The sequence below is a fragment of the Oncorhynchus mykiss genome, chromosome 30 (genome assembly GCF_013265735.2).
Source record: "Oncorhynchus mykiss isolate Arlee chromosome 30, USDA_OmykA_1.1, whole genome shotgun sequence".
Lineage (NCBI taxonomy): Eukaryota > Metazoa > Chordata > Actinopteri > Salmoniformes > Salmonidae > Oncorhynchus > Oncorhynchus mykiss.
In genome coordinates, this window is record NC_050570.1 from 3,500,799 (window position 1) to 3,521,002 (window position 20,204).

Sequence of the window (20,204 nt, forward strand, 5' to 3'; positions counted from 1 at the left end):
CCTTTAGATAGAAGAGCGGTTGGCTAAATTAACCTTTAGATAGAAGAGTGGCTGGTTGGCTAAATGAACCTTTAGATAGAAGAGCGGCTGGTTGGCTAAATGAACCTTTAGATAGAAGAGCGGCTGGTTGGCTAAATGAACCTTTAGATAGAAGAGCGGCTGGTTGGCTAAATGAACCTTTAGATAGAAGAGCGGCTGGTTGGCTAAATGAACCTTTAGATAGAAGAGCGGCTGGTTGGCTAAATGAACCTTTAGATAGAAGAGCGGCTGGTTGGCTAAATGGACCTTTAGATAGAAGAGCGGTTGGCTAAATGAACCTTTAGATAGAAGAGCGGTTGGCTAAATGAACCTTTAGATAGAAGAGCGGTTGGTATATGGACCTTTAGATAGAAGAGCGGCTGGTTGGCTAAATGAACCTTTAGATAGAAGAGCGGTTGGCTAAATGGACCTTTAGATAGAAGAGCGGTTGGCTAAATGAACCTTTAGATAGAAGAGCGGTTGGCTAAATGAACCTTTAGATAGAAGAGCGGTTGGTATATGGACCTTTAGATAGAAGAGCGGCTGGTTGGCTAAATTAACCTTTAGATAGAAGAGCGGTTGGTATATGGACCTTTAGATAGAAGAGCGGTTGGCTAAATGAACCTTTAGATAGAAGAGCGGTTGGCTAAATGAACCTTTAGATAGAAGAGCGGTTGGTATATGGACCTTTAGATAGAAGAGCGGTTGGCTAAATGAACCTTTAGATAGAAGAGCGGTTGGCTAAATGGACCTTTAGATAGAAGAGCGGTTGGCTAAATGAACCTTTAGATAGAAGAGCGGTTGGCTAAATGAACCTTTAGATAGAAGAGCGGTTGGTATATGGACCTTTAGATAGAAGAGCGGCTGGTTGGCTAAATGAACCTTTAGATAGAAGAGCGGTTGGCTAAATGAACCTTTAGATAGAAGAGCGGCTGGCTAAATGGACCTTTAGATAGAAGAGCGGTTGGCTAAATTAACCTTTAGATAGAAGAGCGGCTGGTTGGCTAAATGAACCTTTAGATAGAAGAGCGGTTGGCTAAATGAACCTTTAGATAGAAGAGCGGTTGGTATATGGACCTTTAGATAGAAGAGCGGCTGGTTGGCTAAATGAACCTTTAGATAGAAGAGCGGTTGGCTAAATGGACCTTTAGATAGAAGAGCGGTTGGCTAAATGAACCTTTAGATAGAAGAGCGGTTGGCTAAATGAACCTTTAGATAGAAGAGCGGTTGGTATATGGACCTTTAGATAGAAGAGCGGCTGGTTGGCTAAATGAACCTTTAGATAGAAGAGCGGTTGGTATATGGACCTTTAGATAGAAGAGCGGTTGGCTAAATGAACCTTTAGATAGAAGAGCGGTTGGCTAAATGAACCTTTAGATAGAAGAGCGGTTGGTATATGGACCTTTAGATAGAAGAGCGGTTGGCTAAATGAACCTTTAGATAGAAGAGCGGTTGGCTAAATGGACCTTTAGATAGAAGAGCGGTTGGCTAAATGAACCTTTAGATAGAAGAGCGGTTGGCTAAATGAACCTTTAGATAGAAGAGCGGTTGGTATATGGACCTTTAGATAGAAGAGCGGCTGGTTGGCTAAATGAACCTTTAGATAGAAGAGCGGTTGGCTAAATGAACCTTTAGATAGAAGAGCGGCTGGCTAAATGGACCTTTAGATAGAAGAGCGGTTGGCTAAATTAACCTTTAGATAGAAGAGCGGCTGGTTGGCTAAATGAACCTTTAGATAGAAGAGCGGTTGGCTAAATGAACCTTTAGATAGAAGAGCGGTTGGCTAAATGAACCTTTAGATAGAAGAGCGGTTGGCTAAATGAACCTTTAGATAGAAGAGCGGTTGGCTAAATGAACCTTTAGATAGAAATCTGCAATAGAAGGCAGAGAGAGCAAATACCTGGAACCACTGACCGTTATATGACACCGATATAGAACTGTAGCTAGAATAGCCTCCTTCCTCATCCCAAGTATTCATTCATCAGCTAAAGAGAGACATCACGCACCACGGTAAAAGCTGCTGATTTGTATAATGTAGTGCCTGTTTGGAGGGATGAATCCCAGTCATCTGACAGGATCTGTCAGAAGGCCTCGGAACATCGGAACACTGGGACGGAACTCAAAAGGATACATTTCATCCTCACCAGAGCTTCAGTGTGTCGTAGTGTTCTGTTGAGAGAGAGAGAGACTCATGTCATCTTTTAGGTAGGCTCTTTAATGATGATGATGTTTAGTAGTAACGGATGAGGGACTGGGCCTTATTTAGAACGAGGGATACCTTGTAGAAAATCTGACCTCTCTGAAAATAACGGAATGGATGGCCCTCCCTTCATTAAAATATATATTTTTACCTGATTCTCCCTGAACGCTTGGGGGGAAAAAATAAACAAGTGACCCTTCTCTATATAAGATAAGATGGATAGATAAGCCGTTTACCCTGACTCAGACTAGAGCCTTAGATAAGCCGTTTACCCTGACTCAGACTAGAGCCTTAGATAAGCCGTTTACCCTGACTCAGACTAGAGCCTTAGATAAGCCGTTTACCCTGACTCAGACTAGAGCCTTAGATAAGCCGTTTACTCAGACTAGAGCCTTAGATAAGCCGTTTACGCTGACTCAGACGAGAGCCTTAGATAAGCCGTTTACTCAGACTAGAGCCTTAGATAAGCCGTTTACCCTGACTCAGACTAGAGCCTTAGATAAGCCGTTTACTCAGACTAGAGCCTTAGATAAGCCGTTTACGCTGACTCAGACGAGAGCCTTAGATAAGCCGTTTACTCAGACTAGAGCCTTAGATAAGCCGTTTACCCTGACTCAGACTAGAGCCTTAGATAAGCCGTTTACTCAGACTAGAGCCTTAGATAAGCCGTTTACTCAGACTAGAGCCTTAGATAAGCAGTTTACTCAGACTAGAGCCTTAGATAAGCCGTTTACCCTGACTCAGACTAGAGCCTTAGATAAGCCCTTTACACTGACTCAGACTAGAGCCTTAGATAAGCAGTTTACTCAGACTAGAGCCTTAGATAAGCCGTTTACCCTGACTCAGACTAGAGCCTTAGATAAGCCGTTTACCCTGACTCAGACTAGAGCCTTAGATAAGCCGTTTACTCAGACTAGAGCCTTAGATAAGCCGTTTACCCTGACTCAGACTAGAGCCTTAGATAAGCTGTTTACCCTGACTCAGACTAGAGCCTTAGATAAGCCGTTTACCCTGACTCAGACTAGAGCCTTAGATAAGCTGTTTACCCTGACTCAGACTAGAGCCTTAGATAAGCTGTTTACTCAGACTAGAGCCTTAGATAAGCTGTTTACCCTGACTCAGACTAGAGCCTTAGATAAGTAGTTTACTCAGACTAGAGCCTTAGATAAGCCGTTTACCCTGACTCAGACTAGAGCCTGAGATAAGCCCTTTACCCTGACTCAGACTAGAGCCTGAGATAAGCCCTTTACCCTGACTCAGACTAGAGCCTGAGATAAGCCGTTTACTCAGACTAGAGCCTTAGATAAGCCGTTTTAGAGCCTGTTCTTCCTTTTGTAAGCATCGTAGCCAGAAGGTTGTTGATTCGCAGCCCGCCGCGGACAAACGGTAGCAGTGAAGAGGTCTCCATTGTTGGGTTCACGCAGGGATTTTTATTACACATTATTTCATTTAAAAAAACCTTTTTATAAAACAGATTTCATGCAGTGCTGCGTCATTTCCATATGACTGGGGACGGGCAGAATGTTTTTTTAATACTAAAACAGAGCGTGACGATGACGATTTCTACACAGGCTGTCGTTACAAAATGAGTGTCAACTTTTGAACAGTGCCCGAAGTTGACTGTAAACTGTAAACACGGAGGACAACAGAACCAGCTGAAGTATCTCGTCATCATTGAATTAGAGAAAAAGCCATTTTGTTTTCAAATCCAAAGTCAAATGAAATTGGATTGGTCACATACACAATGGTTAGCAGATGTTAATGCGAGTGTAGCGAAATGCGAGTGCTTCTAGTTCCCGACAGTGCAGTAATAACCAACGAGTAATCTAACAATTCCAGAACAACTACCTAATACACACTAATCTAAAGGGGTGAATGAGAATATGTACATATAAATATATGGATGAGCGATGGCCGAGCGGCATAGACAAGGTGCAGTAGATGGTATTGAGTACAGTATATACATATGAGATGAGTAATGTAGGGTGTGAACACATTATAGTAAGTGGCATTGTTTAAAGTGACTAGTGATCCATGTATTAAAGTGGCCAATGATTTGAGTCTGTATGTTGGCAGCAGCCTCTCTGAGTTAGTGATGGCTGTTTAACAGTCTGATGGCCTTGAGATAGAAGCTGTTTTTCAGTCTCTCGGTCCCAGCTTTGATGCACCTGTACTGACCTCGCCTTCTGGATGGTAGTGGGGTGAACAGGCTGTGGCTCGGGTGGTTGTTGTCCTTGATGATCTTTATGGCCTTCCTGTGACATCGCGTGGTGTAGGTGTCCTGGAAGGCAGGTAGTTTGCCTCCGGTGATGAGTTGGGCTGACTGCACCACCCTCTGGAGAGCTATCTATAGTTATCTATACTGCAGTTGCAGTATCAGGTGACAGGATGCTCTCAATTGTGCATCTGTAAAACTTTGTGAGGGTTTTAGGTGACAAGCAACATTTCTTCAGCATCCTGAGGTTGAAGAGGCGCTATTGCGCCTTCTTCTCCATGCTGTCTGTGTGGGTGGACCAATTCAGTTTGTCTGTGATGTGTACGCCGAGGAACTTAAAACTTTCCACCTTCTCCACCACTGTCCCATCGATGTGGATGGGGGGGGGGGGGGGGGGGGGGGGTGCTCCCTCTGCTGTTTCCTGAAGTCCACGATCATCTCCTTTGTTTTGTTGACATTGAGTGAGAGGTTGTTTTCCTGACACCACACTCCGAGTGCCCTCACCTCCTCCCTGTAAGCTGTCTCGTCGTTGTTGGTAATAAATCCCACTACTGTTGTGTCATCTGCAAACTTGATGATTGAGTTGGAGGCGTGCATGGTCACGCAGTCATGGGTGAACAGGGAGTACAGGAGGGGACTGAGCATGCACCCCTGAGGGGCCCCAGTGTTGAGGATCAGCGTGGCAGATGTGTTGTTGCCTACCCTTACCACCAGGGGGCGGCCCATCAGGAAGTCCAGGATCCAGACACACACACACAGACAGTACCGGACAAATGTTTGGACAAACCTACTTATTCAAGGGTTTATCTCTATTTTTTACTATTTTCTACATTGTAGAATCAACAGCGAAGACGTCAAAACTGTGAAATAACACATACGGAATCATGTAGTAACCAACAAAAAGTGTACAATGAAAGATGTGTTAACATTGTCAAGGAAAGTGAAGTAGAGAATAGAACAAAAGTGAAATAAACCATAAATATTTACAGAAAACCTTTCAAATGTCACATTATAAAATAAATAAGCATAAATATGGGTTGTATTTACAATGGTGTGTGTTCTTCACTGGTTGACCTTTTCTCGTGGCAACGGGTCACAAATCTTGCTGCTGTGATGACACACTGTGGAATTTCACCCAGTAGATATGGGAGTTTTTTAAAATTGGGTTTGTTTTTGAATTCTTTGTGGATCTTGTGTAATCTGAGGGAAATATGTCTCTCTAATATGGTCATACTTTGGGCAGGAGGTTAGGAAGTGCAGCTCAGTTTACACCTCATTTTGTGGGCAGTGTGCACATAGCCTGTCTTCTCTTGAGAGCCAGGTCTGCTTACGGCGGCCTTTCTCAATAGCAAGGCTATGCTCACTGAGTCTGTACATAGTCGAAGCTTTCCTTAAGTTTGGGTCAGGTGAAATACCTCAGTGTGTCATCACAGCAGCAAGACTGTGTACTCTCTGTTTAGGGCCAAATAGCCTTCTCCCTCTCTATCTCTCTCTTTCTTTTCGGTTTATTAAATACCCAATTGACCATTTCGTTATTTTTTTGTGAACCTAACGTGCTTATTCTCTAGAGAGAATTCAAGTCAATAACTATGTGGGACGCTGGGCCGAAGGGAGTTGTAGTTTTCATTTTTTAGCAGATATTCACGGTAGTTCATGGCAGAAACGTGGTAATTAACTACAATGACCATAATCCATTTTTCTTCTGGCTTTGAGACGTTTCACTTGCCGAAATCTGTCCAAAATAAGCCCAACAAGTTTCTATGTTCTTAAGTTTGTCTCTTGACTTCCTGAAGACAGTACAGTATGAGGAGAACAGAGATAATATTGTCTGGCTGACTAGATAAATATGATGACTGAAGACAGTACAGTATGAGGAGAACAGAGATAATATTGTCTGGCTGACTAGATACATATGATGACTGAACACAGTACAGTATGAGGAGAACAGAGATAATATTGTCTGGTTGACTGACTGACTGCTACTGTCTGAACAGAGATAATATTGTCTGGTTGACTGACTGACTGCTACTGTCTGAACAGAGATAATATTGTCTGGCTGACTGACTGACTGCTACTGTCTGAACAGAGATAATATTGTCTGGCTGACTGACTGACTGCTACTGTCTGAACAGAGATAATATTGTCTGGCTGACTGACTAGATAAATATGATGACTGAAGACAGTACAGTATGAGGAGAACAGAGATAATATTGTCTGGCTGACTGACTGACTGCTACTGTCTGAACAGAGATAATATTGTCTGGCTGACTGACTGACTGCTACTGTCTGAACAGAGATAATATTGTCTGGCTGACTGACTGACTGCTACTGTCTGAACAGAGATAATATTGTCTGGCTGACTGACTGACTGCTACTGTCTGAACAGAGATAATATTGTCTGGCTGACTGACTGACTGCTACTGTCTGAACAGAGATAATATTGTCTGGCTGACTGACTGACTGCTACTGTCTGAACAGAGATAATATTGTCTGGCTGACTGACTGACTGCTACTGTCTGAACAGAGATAATATTGTCTGGCTGACTGACTGACTGCTACTGTCTGAACAGAGATAATATTGTCTGGCTGACTGACTGACTGCTACTGTCTGAACAGAGATAATATTGTCTGTCTGACTGACTGACTGCTACTGTCTGAACAGAGATAATATTGTCTGTCTGACTGACTGACTGCTACTGTCTGAACAGAGATAATATTGTCTGGCTGACTGACTGACTGACTGCTACTGTCTGAACAGAGATAATATTGTCTGGCTGACTGACTGACTGACTGCTACTGTCTGAACAGAGATAATATTGTCTGGCTGACTGACTGACTGCTACTGTCTGAACAGAGATAATATTGTCTGGCTGACTGACTGACTGCTACTGTCTGAACAGAGATAATATTGTCTGGCTGACTGACTGACTGCTACTGTCTGAACAGAGATAATATTGTCTGGCTGACTGACTGACTGCTACTGTCTGAACAGAGATAATATTGTCTGGCTGACTGACTGACTGCTACTGTCTGAACAGAGATAATATTGTCTGGCTGACTGACTGACTGCTACTGTCTGAACAGAGATAATATTGTCTGGCTGACTGACTGACTGCTACTGTCTGAACAGAGATAATATTGTCTGGCTGACTGACTGACTGACTGCTACTGTCTGAACAGAGATAATATTGTCTGGCTGACTGACTGACTGCTACTGTCTGAACAGAGATAATATTGTCTGGCTGACTGACTGACTGACTGCTACTGTCTGAACAGAGATAATATTGTCTGGTTGACTGACTGACTGCAACTGTCTGAACAGAGATAATATTGTCTGGCTGACTGCTACTGTCTGAACAGAGATAATATTGTCTGGCTGACTGCTACTGTCTGAACAGAGATAATATTGTCTGGCTGACTGACTGACTGACTGCTACTGTCTGAACAGAGATAATATTGTCTGGCTGACTGCTACTGTCTGAACAGAGATAATATTGTCTGGCTGACTGACTGACTGACTGCTACTGTCTGAACAGAGATAATATTGTCTGGTTGACTGCTACTGTCTGAACAGAGATAATATTGTCTGGTTGACTGACTGACTGACTGCTACTGTCTGAACAGAGATAATATTGTCTGGCTGACTGACTGACTGCTACTGTCTGAACAGAGATAATATTGTCTGGTTGACTGACTGACTGCTACTGTCTGAACAGAGATAATATTGTCTGGCTGACTGACTGACTGCTACTGTCTGAACAGAGATAATATTGTCTGGTTGACTGACTGACTGCTACTGTCTGAACAGAGATAATATTGTCTGGCTGACTGACTGACTGCTACTGTCTGAACAGAGATAATATTGTCTGGCTGACTGACTGACTGACTGCTACTGTCTGAACAGAGATAATATTGTCTGGCTGACTGACTGACTGCTACTGTCTGAACAGAGATAATATTGTCTGGCTGACTGACTGACTGACTGCTACTGTCTGAACAGAGATAATATTGTCTGGTTGACTGACTGACTGCAACTGTCTGAACAGAGATAATATTGTCTGGCTGACTGCTACTGTCTGAACAGAGATAATATTGTCTGGCTGACTGCTACTGTCTGAACAGAGATAATATTGTCTGGCTGACTGACTGACTGACTGCTACTGTCTGAACAGAGATAATATTGTCTGGCTGACTGCTACTGTCTGAACAGAGATAATATTGTCTGGCTGACTGACTGACTGACTGCTACTGTCTGAACAGAGATAATATTGTCTGGTTGACTGCTACTGTCTGAACAGAGATAATATTGTCTGGTTGACTGACTGACTGACTGCTACTGTCTGAACAGAGATAATATTGTCTGGCTGACTGACTGACTGCTACTGTCTGAACAGAGATAATATTGTCTGGTTGACTGACTGACTGCTACTGTCTGAACAGAGATAATATTGTCTGGCTGACTGACTGACTGCTACTGTCTGAACAGAGATAATATTGTCTGGTTGACTGACTGACTGCAACTGTCTGAACAGAGATAATATTGTCTGGCTGACTGACTGACTGCTACTGTCTGAACAGAGATAATATTGTCTGGCTGACTGACTGACTGCTACTGTCTGAACAGAGATAATATTGTCTGGCTGACTGACTGACTGACTGACTGCTACTGTCTGAACAGAGATAATATTGTCTGGCTGACTGACTGACTGCTACTGTCTGAACAGAGATAATATTGTCTGGCTGACTGACTGACTGCTACTGTCTGAACAGAGATAATATTGTCTGGCTGACTGACTGACACTGTCTGAACAGAGATAATATTGTCTGGCTGACTGACTGACTGCTACTGTCTGAACAGAGATAATATTGTCTGGCTGACTGACTGACTGACTGACTGCTACTGTCTGAACAGAGATAATATTGTCTGGCTGACTGACTGACTGCTACTGTCTGAACAGAGATAATATTGTCTGGCTGACTGACTGACTGCTACTGTCTGAACAGAGATAATATTGTCTGGTTGACTGACTGCTACTGTCTGAACAGAGATAATATTGTCTGGCTGACTGACTGCTACTGTCTGAACAGAGATAATATTGTCTGGCTGACTGACTGACTGCTACTGTCTGAACAGAGATAATATTGTCTGGCTGACTGACTGACTGACTGACTGACTGCTACTGTCTGAACAGAGATAATATTGTCTGTCTGACTGACTGACTGCTACTGTCTGAACAGAGATAATATTGTCTGGCTGACTGACTGACTGCTACTGTCTGAACAGAGATAATATTGTCTGGCTGACTGACTGACTGACTGCTACTGTCTGAACAGAGATAATATTGTCTGGCTGACTGACTGACTGCTACTGTCTGAACAGAGATAATATTGTCTGGCTGACTGACTGACTGCTACTGTCTGAACAGAGATAATATTGTCTGGCTGACTGACTGACTGACTGCTACTGTCTGAACAGAGATAATATTGTCTGGCTGACTGACTGACTGACTGCTACTGTCTGAACAGAGATAATATTGTCTGTCTGACTGACTGACTGCTACTGTCTGAACAGAGATAATATTGTCTGGCTGACTGACTGACTGCTACTGTCTGAACAGAGATAATATTGTCTGGCTGACTGACTGACTGACTGCTACTGTCTGAACAGAGATAATATTGTCTGGCTGACTGACTGACTGACTGCTACTGTCTGAACAGAGATAATATTGTCTGGCTGACTGACTGACTGACTGCTACTGTCTGAACAGAGATAATATTGTCTGGCTGACTGACTGACTGACTGCTACTGTCTGAACAGAGATAATATTGTCTGGCTGACTGACTGACTGACTGCTACTGTCTGAACAGAGATAATATTGTCTGGCTGACTGACTGACTGACTGCTACTGTCTGAACAGAGATAATATTGTCTGGCTGACTGACTGACTGACTGCTACTGTCTGAACAGAGATAATATTGTCTGGCTGACTGACTGACTGACTGCTACTGTCTGAACAGAGATAATATTGTCTGGCTGACTGACTGACTGACTGCTACTGTCTGAACAGAGATAATATTGTCTGGTTGACTGACTGACTGCTACTGTCTGAACAGAGATAATATTGTCTGGCTGACTGACTGACTGCTACTGTCTGAACAGAGATAATATTGTCTGGCTGACTGCTACTGTCTGAACAGAGATAATATTGTCTGGCTGACTGCTACTGTCTGAACAGAGATAATATTGTCTGGTTGACTGCTACTGTCTGAACAGAGATAATATTGTCTGGCTGACTGACTGACTGCTACTGTCTGAACAGAGATAATATTGTCTGGCTGACTGACTGACTGCTACTGTCTGAACAGAGATAATATTGTCTGGTTGACTGACTGACTGCTACTGTCTGAACAGAGATAATATTGTCTGGCTGACTGACTGACTGCTACTGTCTGAACAGAGATAATATTGTCTGGCTGACTGCTACTGTCTGAACAGAGATAATATTGTCTGGCTGACTGCTACTGTCTGAACAGAGATAATATTGTCTGGTTGACTGCTACTGTCTGAACAGAGATAATATTGTCTGGCTGACTGACTGACTGCTACTGTCTGAACAGAGATAATATTGTCTGGCTGACTGACTGACTGCTACTGTCTGAACAGAGATAATATTGTCTGGCTGACTGACTGACTGCTACTGTCTGAACAGAGATAATATTGTCTGGCTGACTGCTACTGTCTGAACAGAGATAATATTGTCTGGCTGACTGCTACTGTCTGAACAGAGATAATATTGTCTGGCTGACTGCTACTGTCTGAACAGAGATAATATTGTCTGGCTGACTGCTACTGTCTGAACAGAGATAATATTGTCTGGCTGACTGACTGACTGCTACTGTCTGAACAGAGATAATATTGTCTGGCTGACTGCTACTGTCTGAACAGAGATAATATTGTCTGGCTGACTGCTACTGTCTGAACAGAGATAATATTGTCTGGCTGACTGACTGACTGCTACTGTCTGAACAGAGATAATATTGTCTGGCTGACTGCTACTGTCTGAACATAGATAATATTGTCTGGTTGACTGCTACTGTCTGAACAGAGATAATATTGTCTGGCTGACTGCTACTGTCTGAACATAGATAATATTGTCTGGTTGACTGCTACTGTCTGAACAGAGATAATATTGTCTGGTTGACTGACTGACTGCTACTGTCTGAACAGAGATAATATGATCACTTTTTAAAGGAATGAAAATTAATAAAGTCATCAAATAAAAATCTGAAAATAAAATAAGTGATATTGTAATATTTCGTAGTAATTTCCTGTTGTTCTAGTGATGTCTACCCAGTGTAGACTCGACAGAGACGATGGAATACAGTCACTTGAATGTTCACCATTTTTAGGCTTTTTGGGGATTTTTTACATAAAAAAAAAAAACCTCCAAAAATCAATGTAACCTCATTCTTTCATAATATATTTTCCTTCCGTTGTAGAATGTCTGCTGTAACCCGCAGGCTAATGTAGGCCTATCCGGTGAGATATTAGATACACACACCGTCTGCCTCCTCAGCCTGTTGTTAATGTGCACCCAGAGACCCAATCCCAGTCCTAGTAGTTAGCCATGTGAATGTACCTGTATTGATCCAATCAGAGCAGGGCCGGAGGGCTCTAAATGGATCACTGGATCATTACAATGATTTAGTCCCAGACAGACAGGCCTGAGGCTGGGGGGGAGAGGCCATGAAGGCTTTAGGCAATGGCCCTTAGTCCCAGACAGACAGGCCTGAGGCTGGGGGGAGAGGCCATAATGGCTTTAGGCAATGATTCAGTCCCAGACAGACAGGTCTGAGGCTGGGGGGGGGGGAGACCATGAAGGCTTTAGGCAATGATTTAGTCCCAGACAGACAGGCCTGAGGCTGGGGGGTAGAGGCCATAATGGCCCTTAGTCCCAGACAGAGAGGCCTGAGGCTGGGGGGAGAGGCCATGAAGGCTTTAGGCAATGGCCCTTAGTCCCAGACAGACAGGCCTGAGGCTGGGGGGAGAGGCCATGAAGGCTTTAGGCAATGGCCCTTAGTCCCAGACAGAGAGGCCCGAGGCTGGGGGGGAGAGGCCATAAAGGCTTTAGGCAATGATTTAGTCCCAGACAGACAGGCCCGAGGCCACACTAAAACACTGTGCATGTTTGAGATACTAGACTATAAATGTAAGTAGTGTGGTTAGTCAGTTAACAGACAGTTGACAAGGTAGATGAAACAGTCAGGATAAGAGGAAGGAGTTCAGCCACTTGGAGTGAAAGAGGCACACATCACCTGCCTCCTCGTTTTCCCTACAGTGGAGAGGAGTGGAGTGGAGTGGAGTGGAGTGGAGTGGAGAGGACTCACTCATCATTTAGTCAGTCAGTCCAGCTGTTCTCACTGCTCCTCCATCCACCCTCCCTCGCTCTCCCTCTCTCTCTCCCCTCTCTCTCCCCTCTCGCTCTCCCCTCTCCCCCTCTCTCTCTCCCCTCCTCTCTCTCTCCCCTCCTCTCTCTCTCTCTCTCTCCCCTCTCTCTCTCTCCCCTCCTCTCTCTCTCTCTCTCCCCTCTCTCTCTCTCCCCTCTCTCTCTCTCTCCCCTCTCTCTCTCTCCCCTCCTCTCTCTCTCTCTCTCTCCCCTCTCTCTCTCTCCCCTCCTCTCTCTCTCTCTCTCCCCTCTCTCTCTCTCCCCTCCTCTCTCTCTCTCTCTCCCCTCTCTCTCTCTCCCCTCCTCTCTCTCTCCCCTCCTCTCCCTCTCCCCTCCTCTCTCTCTCCCCTCCCTCTCTCCCTCTCCCCTCCTCTCTCTCTCCCCACCCCTCTCTCTCTCTCCCCTCCCCTCTCTCTCTCTCTCTCTCTCCCTCTCCCACCCCTCTCTCTCTCTCCCCTCCCCTCTCTCTCTCTCTCTCTCCCACCCCTCTCTCTCTCTCCCCTCCCCTCTCTCTCTCTCTCTCTCTCTCTCTCTCCCACCCCTCTCTCTCTCGCCCCCCCCCCCCCCTCTTTCTGTGTGTAATGTTTTAAATATCTCTCATGTCAATATCATGCAGTTTAGAGAGGATGTTGAGTCGAGCACTACCGCCCGCAGCAGTAATTGTCCGTAAGCGCTGTAAACATCAGCGTACCGACACAGAACGAAGTCATTCTACTACCTATGTACTTTTACAGCTTTCTAAATTGGAATTTCGTCCTCTTTGTGTGTTTTTTTTTTTTCCAGACCGAGATCGGCAAGCGGCTCAACGCGATTCTAGCTCAAATTATGCCTTTCCTGTCACAAGAGGTGAGTGTGTTTTTGGGGGTGTTTCTCGTGTCACACTGTGGAGTGTCTGAAGTTAGAGGTGACCACGTTGAGCTGGTCATTGTGCATATTTAGTCAGGATGGCACTGTCGTACTGTCTGAACAAGGTTAGATGCTTTTGAATAATTGTGTATGGCACTCGTCTCTAATTCAAGTTTATCCACTCGTGTGAATAAAATGGTCTTGTTTTTAAATTCTGTTTTTTTTTTTAATTGTTCAAAACACAATCTATCTTTGTCATCTAGAATGTGATTGTAAAGTGTGTTGTTGTGATTGTAAAGTGTGTTGTTGTGATTGTAAAGTGTATTGTTGTGATTGTAAAGTGTGTTGTTGTGATTGTAAAGTGTGTTGTTGTGATTGTAAAGTGTGTTGTTGTGATTGTAAAGTGTGTTGTTGTGATTGTAAAGTGTGTTGTTGTGATTGTAAAGTGTGTTGTTGTGATTGTAAAGTGTGTTGTTGTGATTGTAAAGTGTGTTGTTGTGATTGTAAAGTGTGTTGTTGTGATTGCAAAGTGTGTTGTTGTGATTGCAAAGTGTGTTGTTGTGATTGTAAAGTGTGTTATTGTGTGTGGGGAAGATGAGACCCATGATCGGTCTACTCTGTTTGTTGTTTACAACTTTAGGGTTGTAAAATTCTCGAATAGGAGTAAGAATGACATTTTCTGGAAAAAGCAGGGAATTTCACAACCCTAGAGCTGTCTATATAGATGAAGTGTCCTAACCGTTCCCTCTGTTTCTCTCCCCCCCCCCCCCCCCCTATAGCACCAACAGCAGGTAGCCCAGGCAGTAGACCGAGCTAAACAGGTCACCATGACTGAGCTCAATGCCACCATCGGGGTACGTGGGCTTCCCAGTCTGCCCCTCACCGTGTGTAAACCTTCTTCTTTTAAATTATTATTATTATTATTATTATTATTATTATTATTTTAAATCTTCATTTAATAAACACCAGCTAGGCCAGGGACAAATCTGCATTAACGTGACTACTGTACCGACTACCCATTTCCAACAGTCTAGTCTAAAAGTACCTGTGTCCAGCTGCTGGCCTGACAACAGTCTCACCGATTTAGCAGACACAGTGAATTACACATGATCACAGAGTAATATATAATATTAATCACACATTTATTCACGTTAGTTCACGTCTTCCCTTAGTGCCAGGTTTCTGCCTTTCGTCGTGGTGTGATTCGAGATGGTGAAGGTTGTTGGGAGCGTGCGGGTGGTGAGGGAGCGTATGGGTGGTGAGGGAGCATGTGGGTGGTGAGGGAGCGTGAGGGTGGTGAGGGAGCGTGTGGGTGGTGAGGGAGCATATAGGTGGTGAGGGAGAGCGTGTGGGTGGTGAGGGAGAGCGTGTGGGTGGTGAGGGAGAGCGTGTGGGTGGTGGTGTGGGAGCGTGTGGGTGGTGAGGGAGCGTGTGGGTGGTGAGGGAGCGTGTGGGTGGTGAGGGAGCGTGTGGGTGGTGAGGGAGCGTGTGGGTGGTGAGGGAGCGTGTGGGTGGTGAGGGAGCGTGTGGTTGGTAAGGGAGCGTGTGGGTGGTGAGGGTGGTGATGAAGCGTGTGGGTGGTGAGGGAGCGTGTGGGTGGTAAGGGAGCGTGCGGGTGGTGAGGGAGCGTGCGGGTGGTGAGGGAGCGGGCGGGTGGTGAGGGAGCGGGCGGGTGGTGAGGGAGCGTGTGGGTGGTGAGGGAGCGTGAGGGAGGGTGTGGGTGGTGAGGGAGCGTGTGGGTGGTGAGGGAGCGTGTGGGTGGTGAGGGTGGTGATGAAGCGTGTGGGTGGTGAGGGAGCGTGTGGGTGGTAAGGGAGCGTGTGGGTGGTGAGGGAGCGTGCGGGTGGTGAGGGAGCGTGTGGGTGGTGAGGGAGCGTATAGGTGGTGAAGGAGAGCGTGCGGGTGGTGAGGGAGCGTGCGGGTGGTGAGGGAGCGTGCGGGTGGTGAGGGAGCGTGCGGGTGGTGAGGGAGCGGGCGGGTGGTGAGGGAGCGGGCGGGTGGTGAGGGAGCGTGCGGGTGGTGAGGGAGCGTGTGGGTGGTGAGGGAGCGTATGGGTGGTGAGGGAGCGTATGGGTGGTGAGGGAGCGTGTGGGAGCGTGTGGGTGGTGAGGGAGCGTGTGGGTGGTGAGGGAGCGTGCGGGTGGTGAGGGAGCGTGTGGGTGGTGAGGGAGCGTGATGGTGGTGAGGGTGGTGAGGGAGCTTGTGGGTGGTGAGGGAGCATTATGGTGGTGAGGGTGGTGAGGGAGCGTGCGGGTGGTGAGGGAGCGTATGGGTGGTGAGGGAGCGTATGGGTGGTGAGGGAGTGTGTGGGAGCGTGTGGGTGGTGAGGGAGCGTGTGGGAGCGTGTGGGTGGTGAGGGAGCGTGTGGGTGGTGAGGGAGCGTGCGGGTGGTGAGGGAGCGTGTGGGTGGTGAGGGAGCGTGATGGTGGTGAGGGTGGTGAGGGAGCTTGTGGGTGGTGAGGGAGCATTATGGTGGTGAGGGTGGTGAGGGAGCGTGCGGGTGGTGAGGGAGCGTATGGGTGGTGAGGGAGCGTATGGGTGGTGAGGGAGTGTGTGGGAGCGTGTGGGTGGTGAGGGAGCGTGTGGGTGGTGAGGGAGCGTGCGGGTGGTGAGGGAGCGTGTGGGTGGTGAGGGAGCGTGATGGTGGTGAGGGTGGTGAGGGAGCTTGTGGGTGGTGAGGGAGCATTATGGTGGTGAGGGTGGTGAGGGAGCGTGCGGGTGGTGAGGGAGCGTATGGGTGGTGAGGGAGCGTATGGGTGGTGAGGGAGCGTGTGGGAGCGTGTGGGTGGTGAGGGAGCGTGTGGGTGGTGAGGGAGCGTGCGGGTGGTGAGGGAGCGTGTGGGTGGTGAGGGAGCGTGATGGTGGTGAGGGTGGTGAGGGAGCTTGTGGGTGGTGAGGGAGCATTATGGTGGTGAGGGTGGTGAGGGAGCGTGCGGGTGGTGAGGGAGCGTATGGGTGGTGAGGGAGCGTATGGGTGGTGAGGGAGTGTGTGGGAGCGTGTGGGTGGTGAGGGAGCGTGTGGGTGGTGAGGGAGCGTGCGGGTGGTGAGGGAGCGTGTGGGTGGTGAGGGAGCGTGATGGTGGTGAGGGTGGTGAGGGAGCTTGTGGGTGGTGAGGGAGCATTATGGTGGTGAGGGTGGTGAGGGAGCGTGCGGGTGGTGAGGGAGCGTATGGGTGGTGAGGGAGCGTATGGGTGGTGAGGGAGCGTGTGGGAGCGTGTGGGTGGTGAGGGAGCGTGTGGGTGGTGAGGGAGCGTGCGGGTGGTGAGGGAGCGTGTGGGAGCGTGTGGGTGGTGAGGGAGCGTGTGGGTGGTGAGGGAGCGTGCGGGTGGTGAGGGAGCGTGCGGGTGGTGAGGGAGCGTGCGGGTGTCTGTATTGTTGCTAAACAACCAAACCCGTCTATGGTCATTCACATTTTAAGTGAGTAACAAACCAGTGTCTGTTTTGACCTGAGACTAGTAGCCTGTGCCTTCCTCAGGATGTACCCTCTGAGTACCCCAGCCTCCCTGACCTTTGAGGAAGCTATGAGAATACACATAGTATTCACTTGGACAAGAGTTAATGCTATAGACTATGTATCAGGGTTGTTTATCTACAGAATGATTAATGGCTTTGTTATTATTCTCCAAGACAACAGTATAACTAACGTACCTAGTAGGTCTTAAGTTCTTCTCCCTGTAAACAAGTTTAACAAAAAAGACTACAAATGATTTGTATTTCAGTAGAGGCTTGTGAAAGAGATGGGGAGAGAGACAACACACATACTGCCATTATAGTCTTTAAGTATTCAGTGCTTGTAGATGGCTGTAATAAAGGATGTCTATTGGTGGTTCCTGAAGGGTTATTTAACCTGGTTTTAACCTGGTTTTATATACTGCTAAGTGTTCCTGAAGGGTTATTTAACCTGGTTTTATGTACTGCTAAGTGTTCCTGAAGGGTTATTTAACCTGGTTTTAACCTGCTTTTAACCTGGTTTTATGTACTGCTAAGTGTTCCTGAAGGGTTATTTAACCTGGTTTTAACCTGGTTTTAACCTGGTTTTATGTACTGCTAAGTGTTCCTGAAGGGTTATTTAACCTGGTTTTAACCTGGTTTTAACCTGGTTTTATGTACTGCTAAGTGTTCCTGAAGGGTTAATTAACCTGGTTCTAACCTGGTTTTAAACCTGCTAAGTGTTCCTGAAGGGTTATTTAACCTGGTTTTAACCTGGTTTTAACCTGGTTTTATGTACTGCTAAGTGTTCCTGAAGGGTTAATTAACCTGGTTCTAACCTGGTTTTAAACCTGCTAAGTGTTCCTGAAGGGTTATTTAACCTGGTTTTAACCTGGTTCTAACCTGGTTTTATGTACTGCCAAGGGCTTTTTAACCCACGTCCATTTCGATCACCCACGGAGCATCGTGATGACTCGTTGTGTGTCTGTGGATCCACCAGACTGGATGTTGAAGAGAGTGAATATTAGTTTGTCGGTGTGTTTCCACTGTTGTTTTCATAGCGTCTCTTTGCCTTGTCTGTGTGCTATTGTAAACGTTAACACCATGCGTGATATGAATTCACCCAGAGAGCGTTATGGTGTTAGTGGACAGCATGACATAATGGTGGGAATTAAGATTCATCTGTTTTTATCGAAAAGGGAATGGAGACACTTTTACTAAGTAAAGCCAAGCAAAGATGTATATTCTATCCACGTCTATAAACGTCAGTGCTACAGAGCCACGCCCCTCTCAGTGCTACAGAGCCACGCCCCTCTCAGTGCTACAGAGCCACGCCCCTCTCAGTGCTACAGAGCCACGCCCCTCTCAGTGCTACAGAGCCACGCCCCTCTCAGTGCTACAGAGCCACACCCCTCTCAGTGCTAATGAGCCACGCCCCTCTCAGTGCTACAGAGCCACGCCCCTCTCAGTGCTACAGAGCCACGCCCCTCTCAGTGCTACAGAGCCACGCCCCTCTCAGTGCTACAGAGCCACACCCCTCTCAGTGCTACAGAGCCACACCCCTCTCAGTGCTACAGAGCCACACCCCTCTCAGTGCTAATGAGCCACGCCCCTCTCAGTGCTACAGAGCCACGCCCCTCTCAGTGCTACAGACCTATATCCCCCTCTCAGTGCTACAGACCTATATCCCCCTCTCAGTGCTACAGAGCCACCCCCTCTCAGTGCTAATGAGCCACACCCCTCTCAGTGCTACAGAGCCACCCCCCTCTCAGTGCTAATGAGCCACGCCCCTCTCAGTGCTACAGAGCCACGCCCCTCTCAGTGCTACAGAGCCACGCCCCACGTCTGCATGATGATATGTGATTGGTTAAGAGGCAGGAATTAGTTTTTTTCTCTCGAAAGGTCAACAGGAAAATGACGCCCCCTGCCACAGGAAGTCAGTCGCCTGTCCTCCACTCAATCTGACAGGTTATGACCACTTTTGGCAGTGCCGTCATTCATGATTTTTAATTTATATATATATATTTTTTTAATGTTGGTAATGATATTTAGGTTTTTAAAGAGTATTTCACAGTTGAAGTGTACCTATGATAAAAAATTACAGACCTCTACATGCTTTGTAAGTAGGAAAACCTGCAAAATCGGCAGTGTGTCAAATACTTGTTCTCCCCACTGTATATATATATATATATTCTCTTCACTGCATGTTACATTTTTTCTCAAATGTTACGATGAAATCCTTTGGAAAATGTTGCTTGTGGATACACTTCTCTTTCATTGATTCCTTTATTTTTATGTACTGAAGTGTTTTCTGAATATAACTTTTTATTAGGCAATTCTTTGGAGGGGTTGTCACTGATTTACATTTTCAATGTTTGACTTTTATTTTATGAGTTTTAGAAATAGACAAAGAAGAGGATAATGCAGTCCCTGTCCATGAGGAGGACAGTGACGGCATGGCCGCCTTAGAGGAAGATGCTGAGCTACTGGGAGGCCGCCTTAGAGGAAGATGCTGAGCTACTGGGAGGCCACGTTAGAGGAAGATGCTGAGCTACTGGGAGGCCGCCTTAGAGGAAGATGCTGAGCTACTGGGAGGCCTTCTTAGAGGAAGATGCTGAGCTACTGGGAGGCCTTCTTAGAGGAAGATGCTGAGCTACTGGGAGGCCTTCTTAGAGGAAGATGTTGAGCTTCTTGGAGGCCTTCTTAGTGGAAGATGCTGAGCTACTGGGAGGCCTTCTTAGAGGAAGATGCTGAGCTTCTTGGAGGCCTTCTTAGAGGAAGATGCTGAGCTACTGGGAGGCCTTAGAGGAAGATGCTGAGCTACTGGGAGGCCGCCATAGAGGAAGATGCTGAGCTACTGGGAGGCCGCCTTAGAGGAAGATGCTGAGCTACTGGGAGGCCGCCTTAGAGGAAGATGCTGAGCTACTGGGAGGCTTTCTTAGAGGAAGATGCTGAGCTACTGGGAGGCCACCTTAGAGGAAGATGCTGAGCTACTGGGAGGCCACCTTAGAGGAAGATGCTGAGCTACTGGGAGGCCTTCTTAGAGGA

At 46.6% G+C, this 20,204-nt stretch overlaps 1 protein-coding gene across 6 annotated transcripts in view; it reads left to right on the plus strand.

The window, feature by feature from the left end:
• tle3a (TLE family member 3, transcriptional corepressor a) overlaps positions 1–20,204 on the plus strand; it is a 98,950-nt gene that overhangs the window by 34,503 nt on the left and 44,243 nt on the right. For 5 of the 6 annotated variants that reach the window (XM_036968665.1, XM_036968660.1, XM_036968661.1 and 2 more), the window contains 2 exons: positions 13,664–13,726; positions 14,506–14,610. In XM_036968665.1, the coding sequence (XP_036824560.1) occupies positions 13,664–13,726; positions 14,506–14,610 (168 nt within the window). The remainder of the gene's footprint in view (positions 1–13,663; positions 13,727–14,505; positions 14,611–20,204) is intronic. The other variant, XM_036968663.1, reaches the window with a different exon arrangement.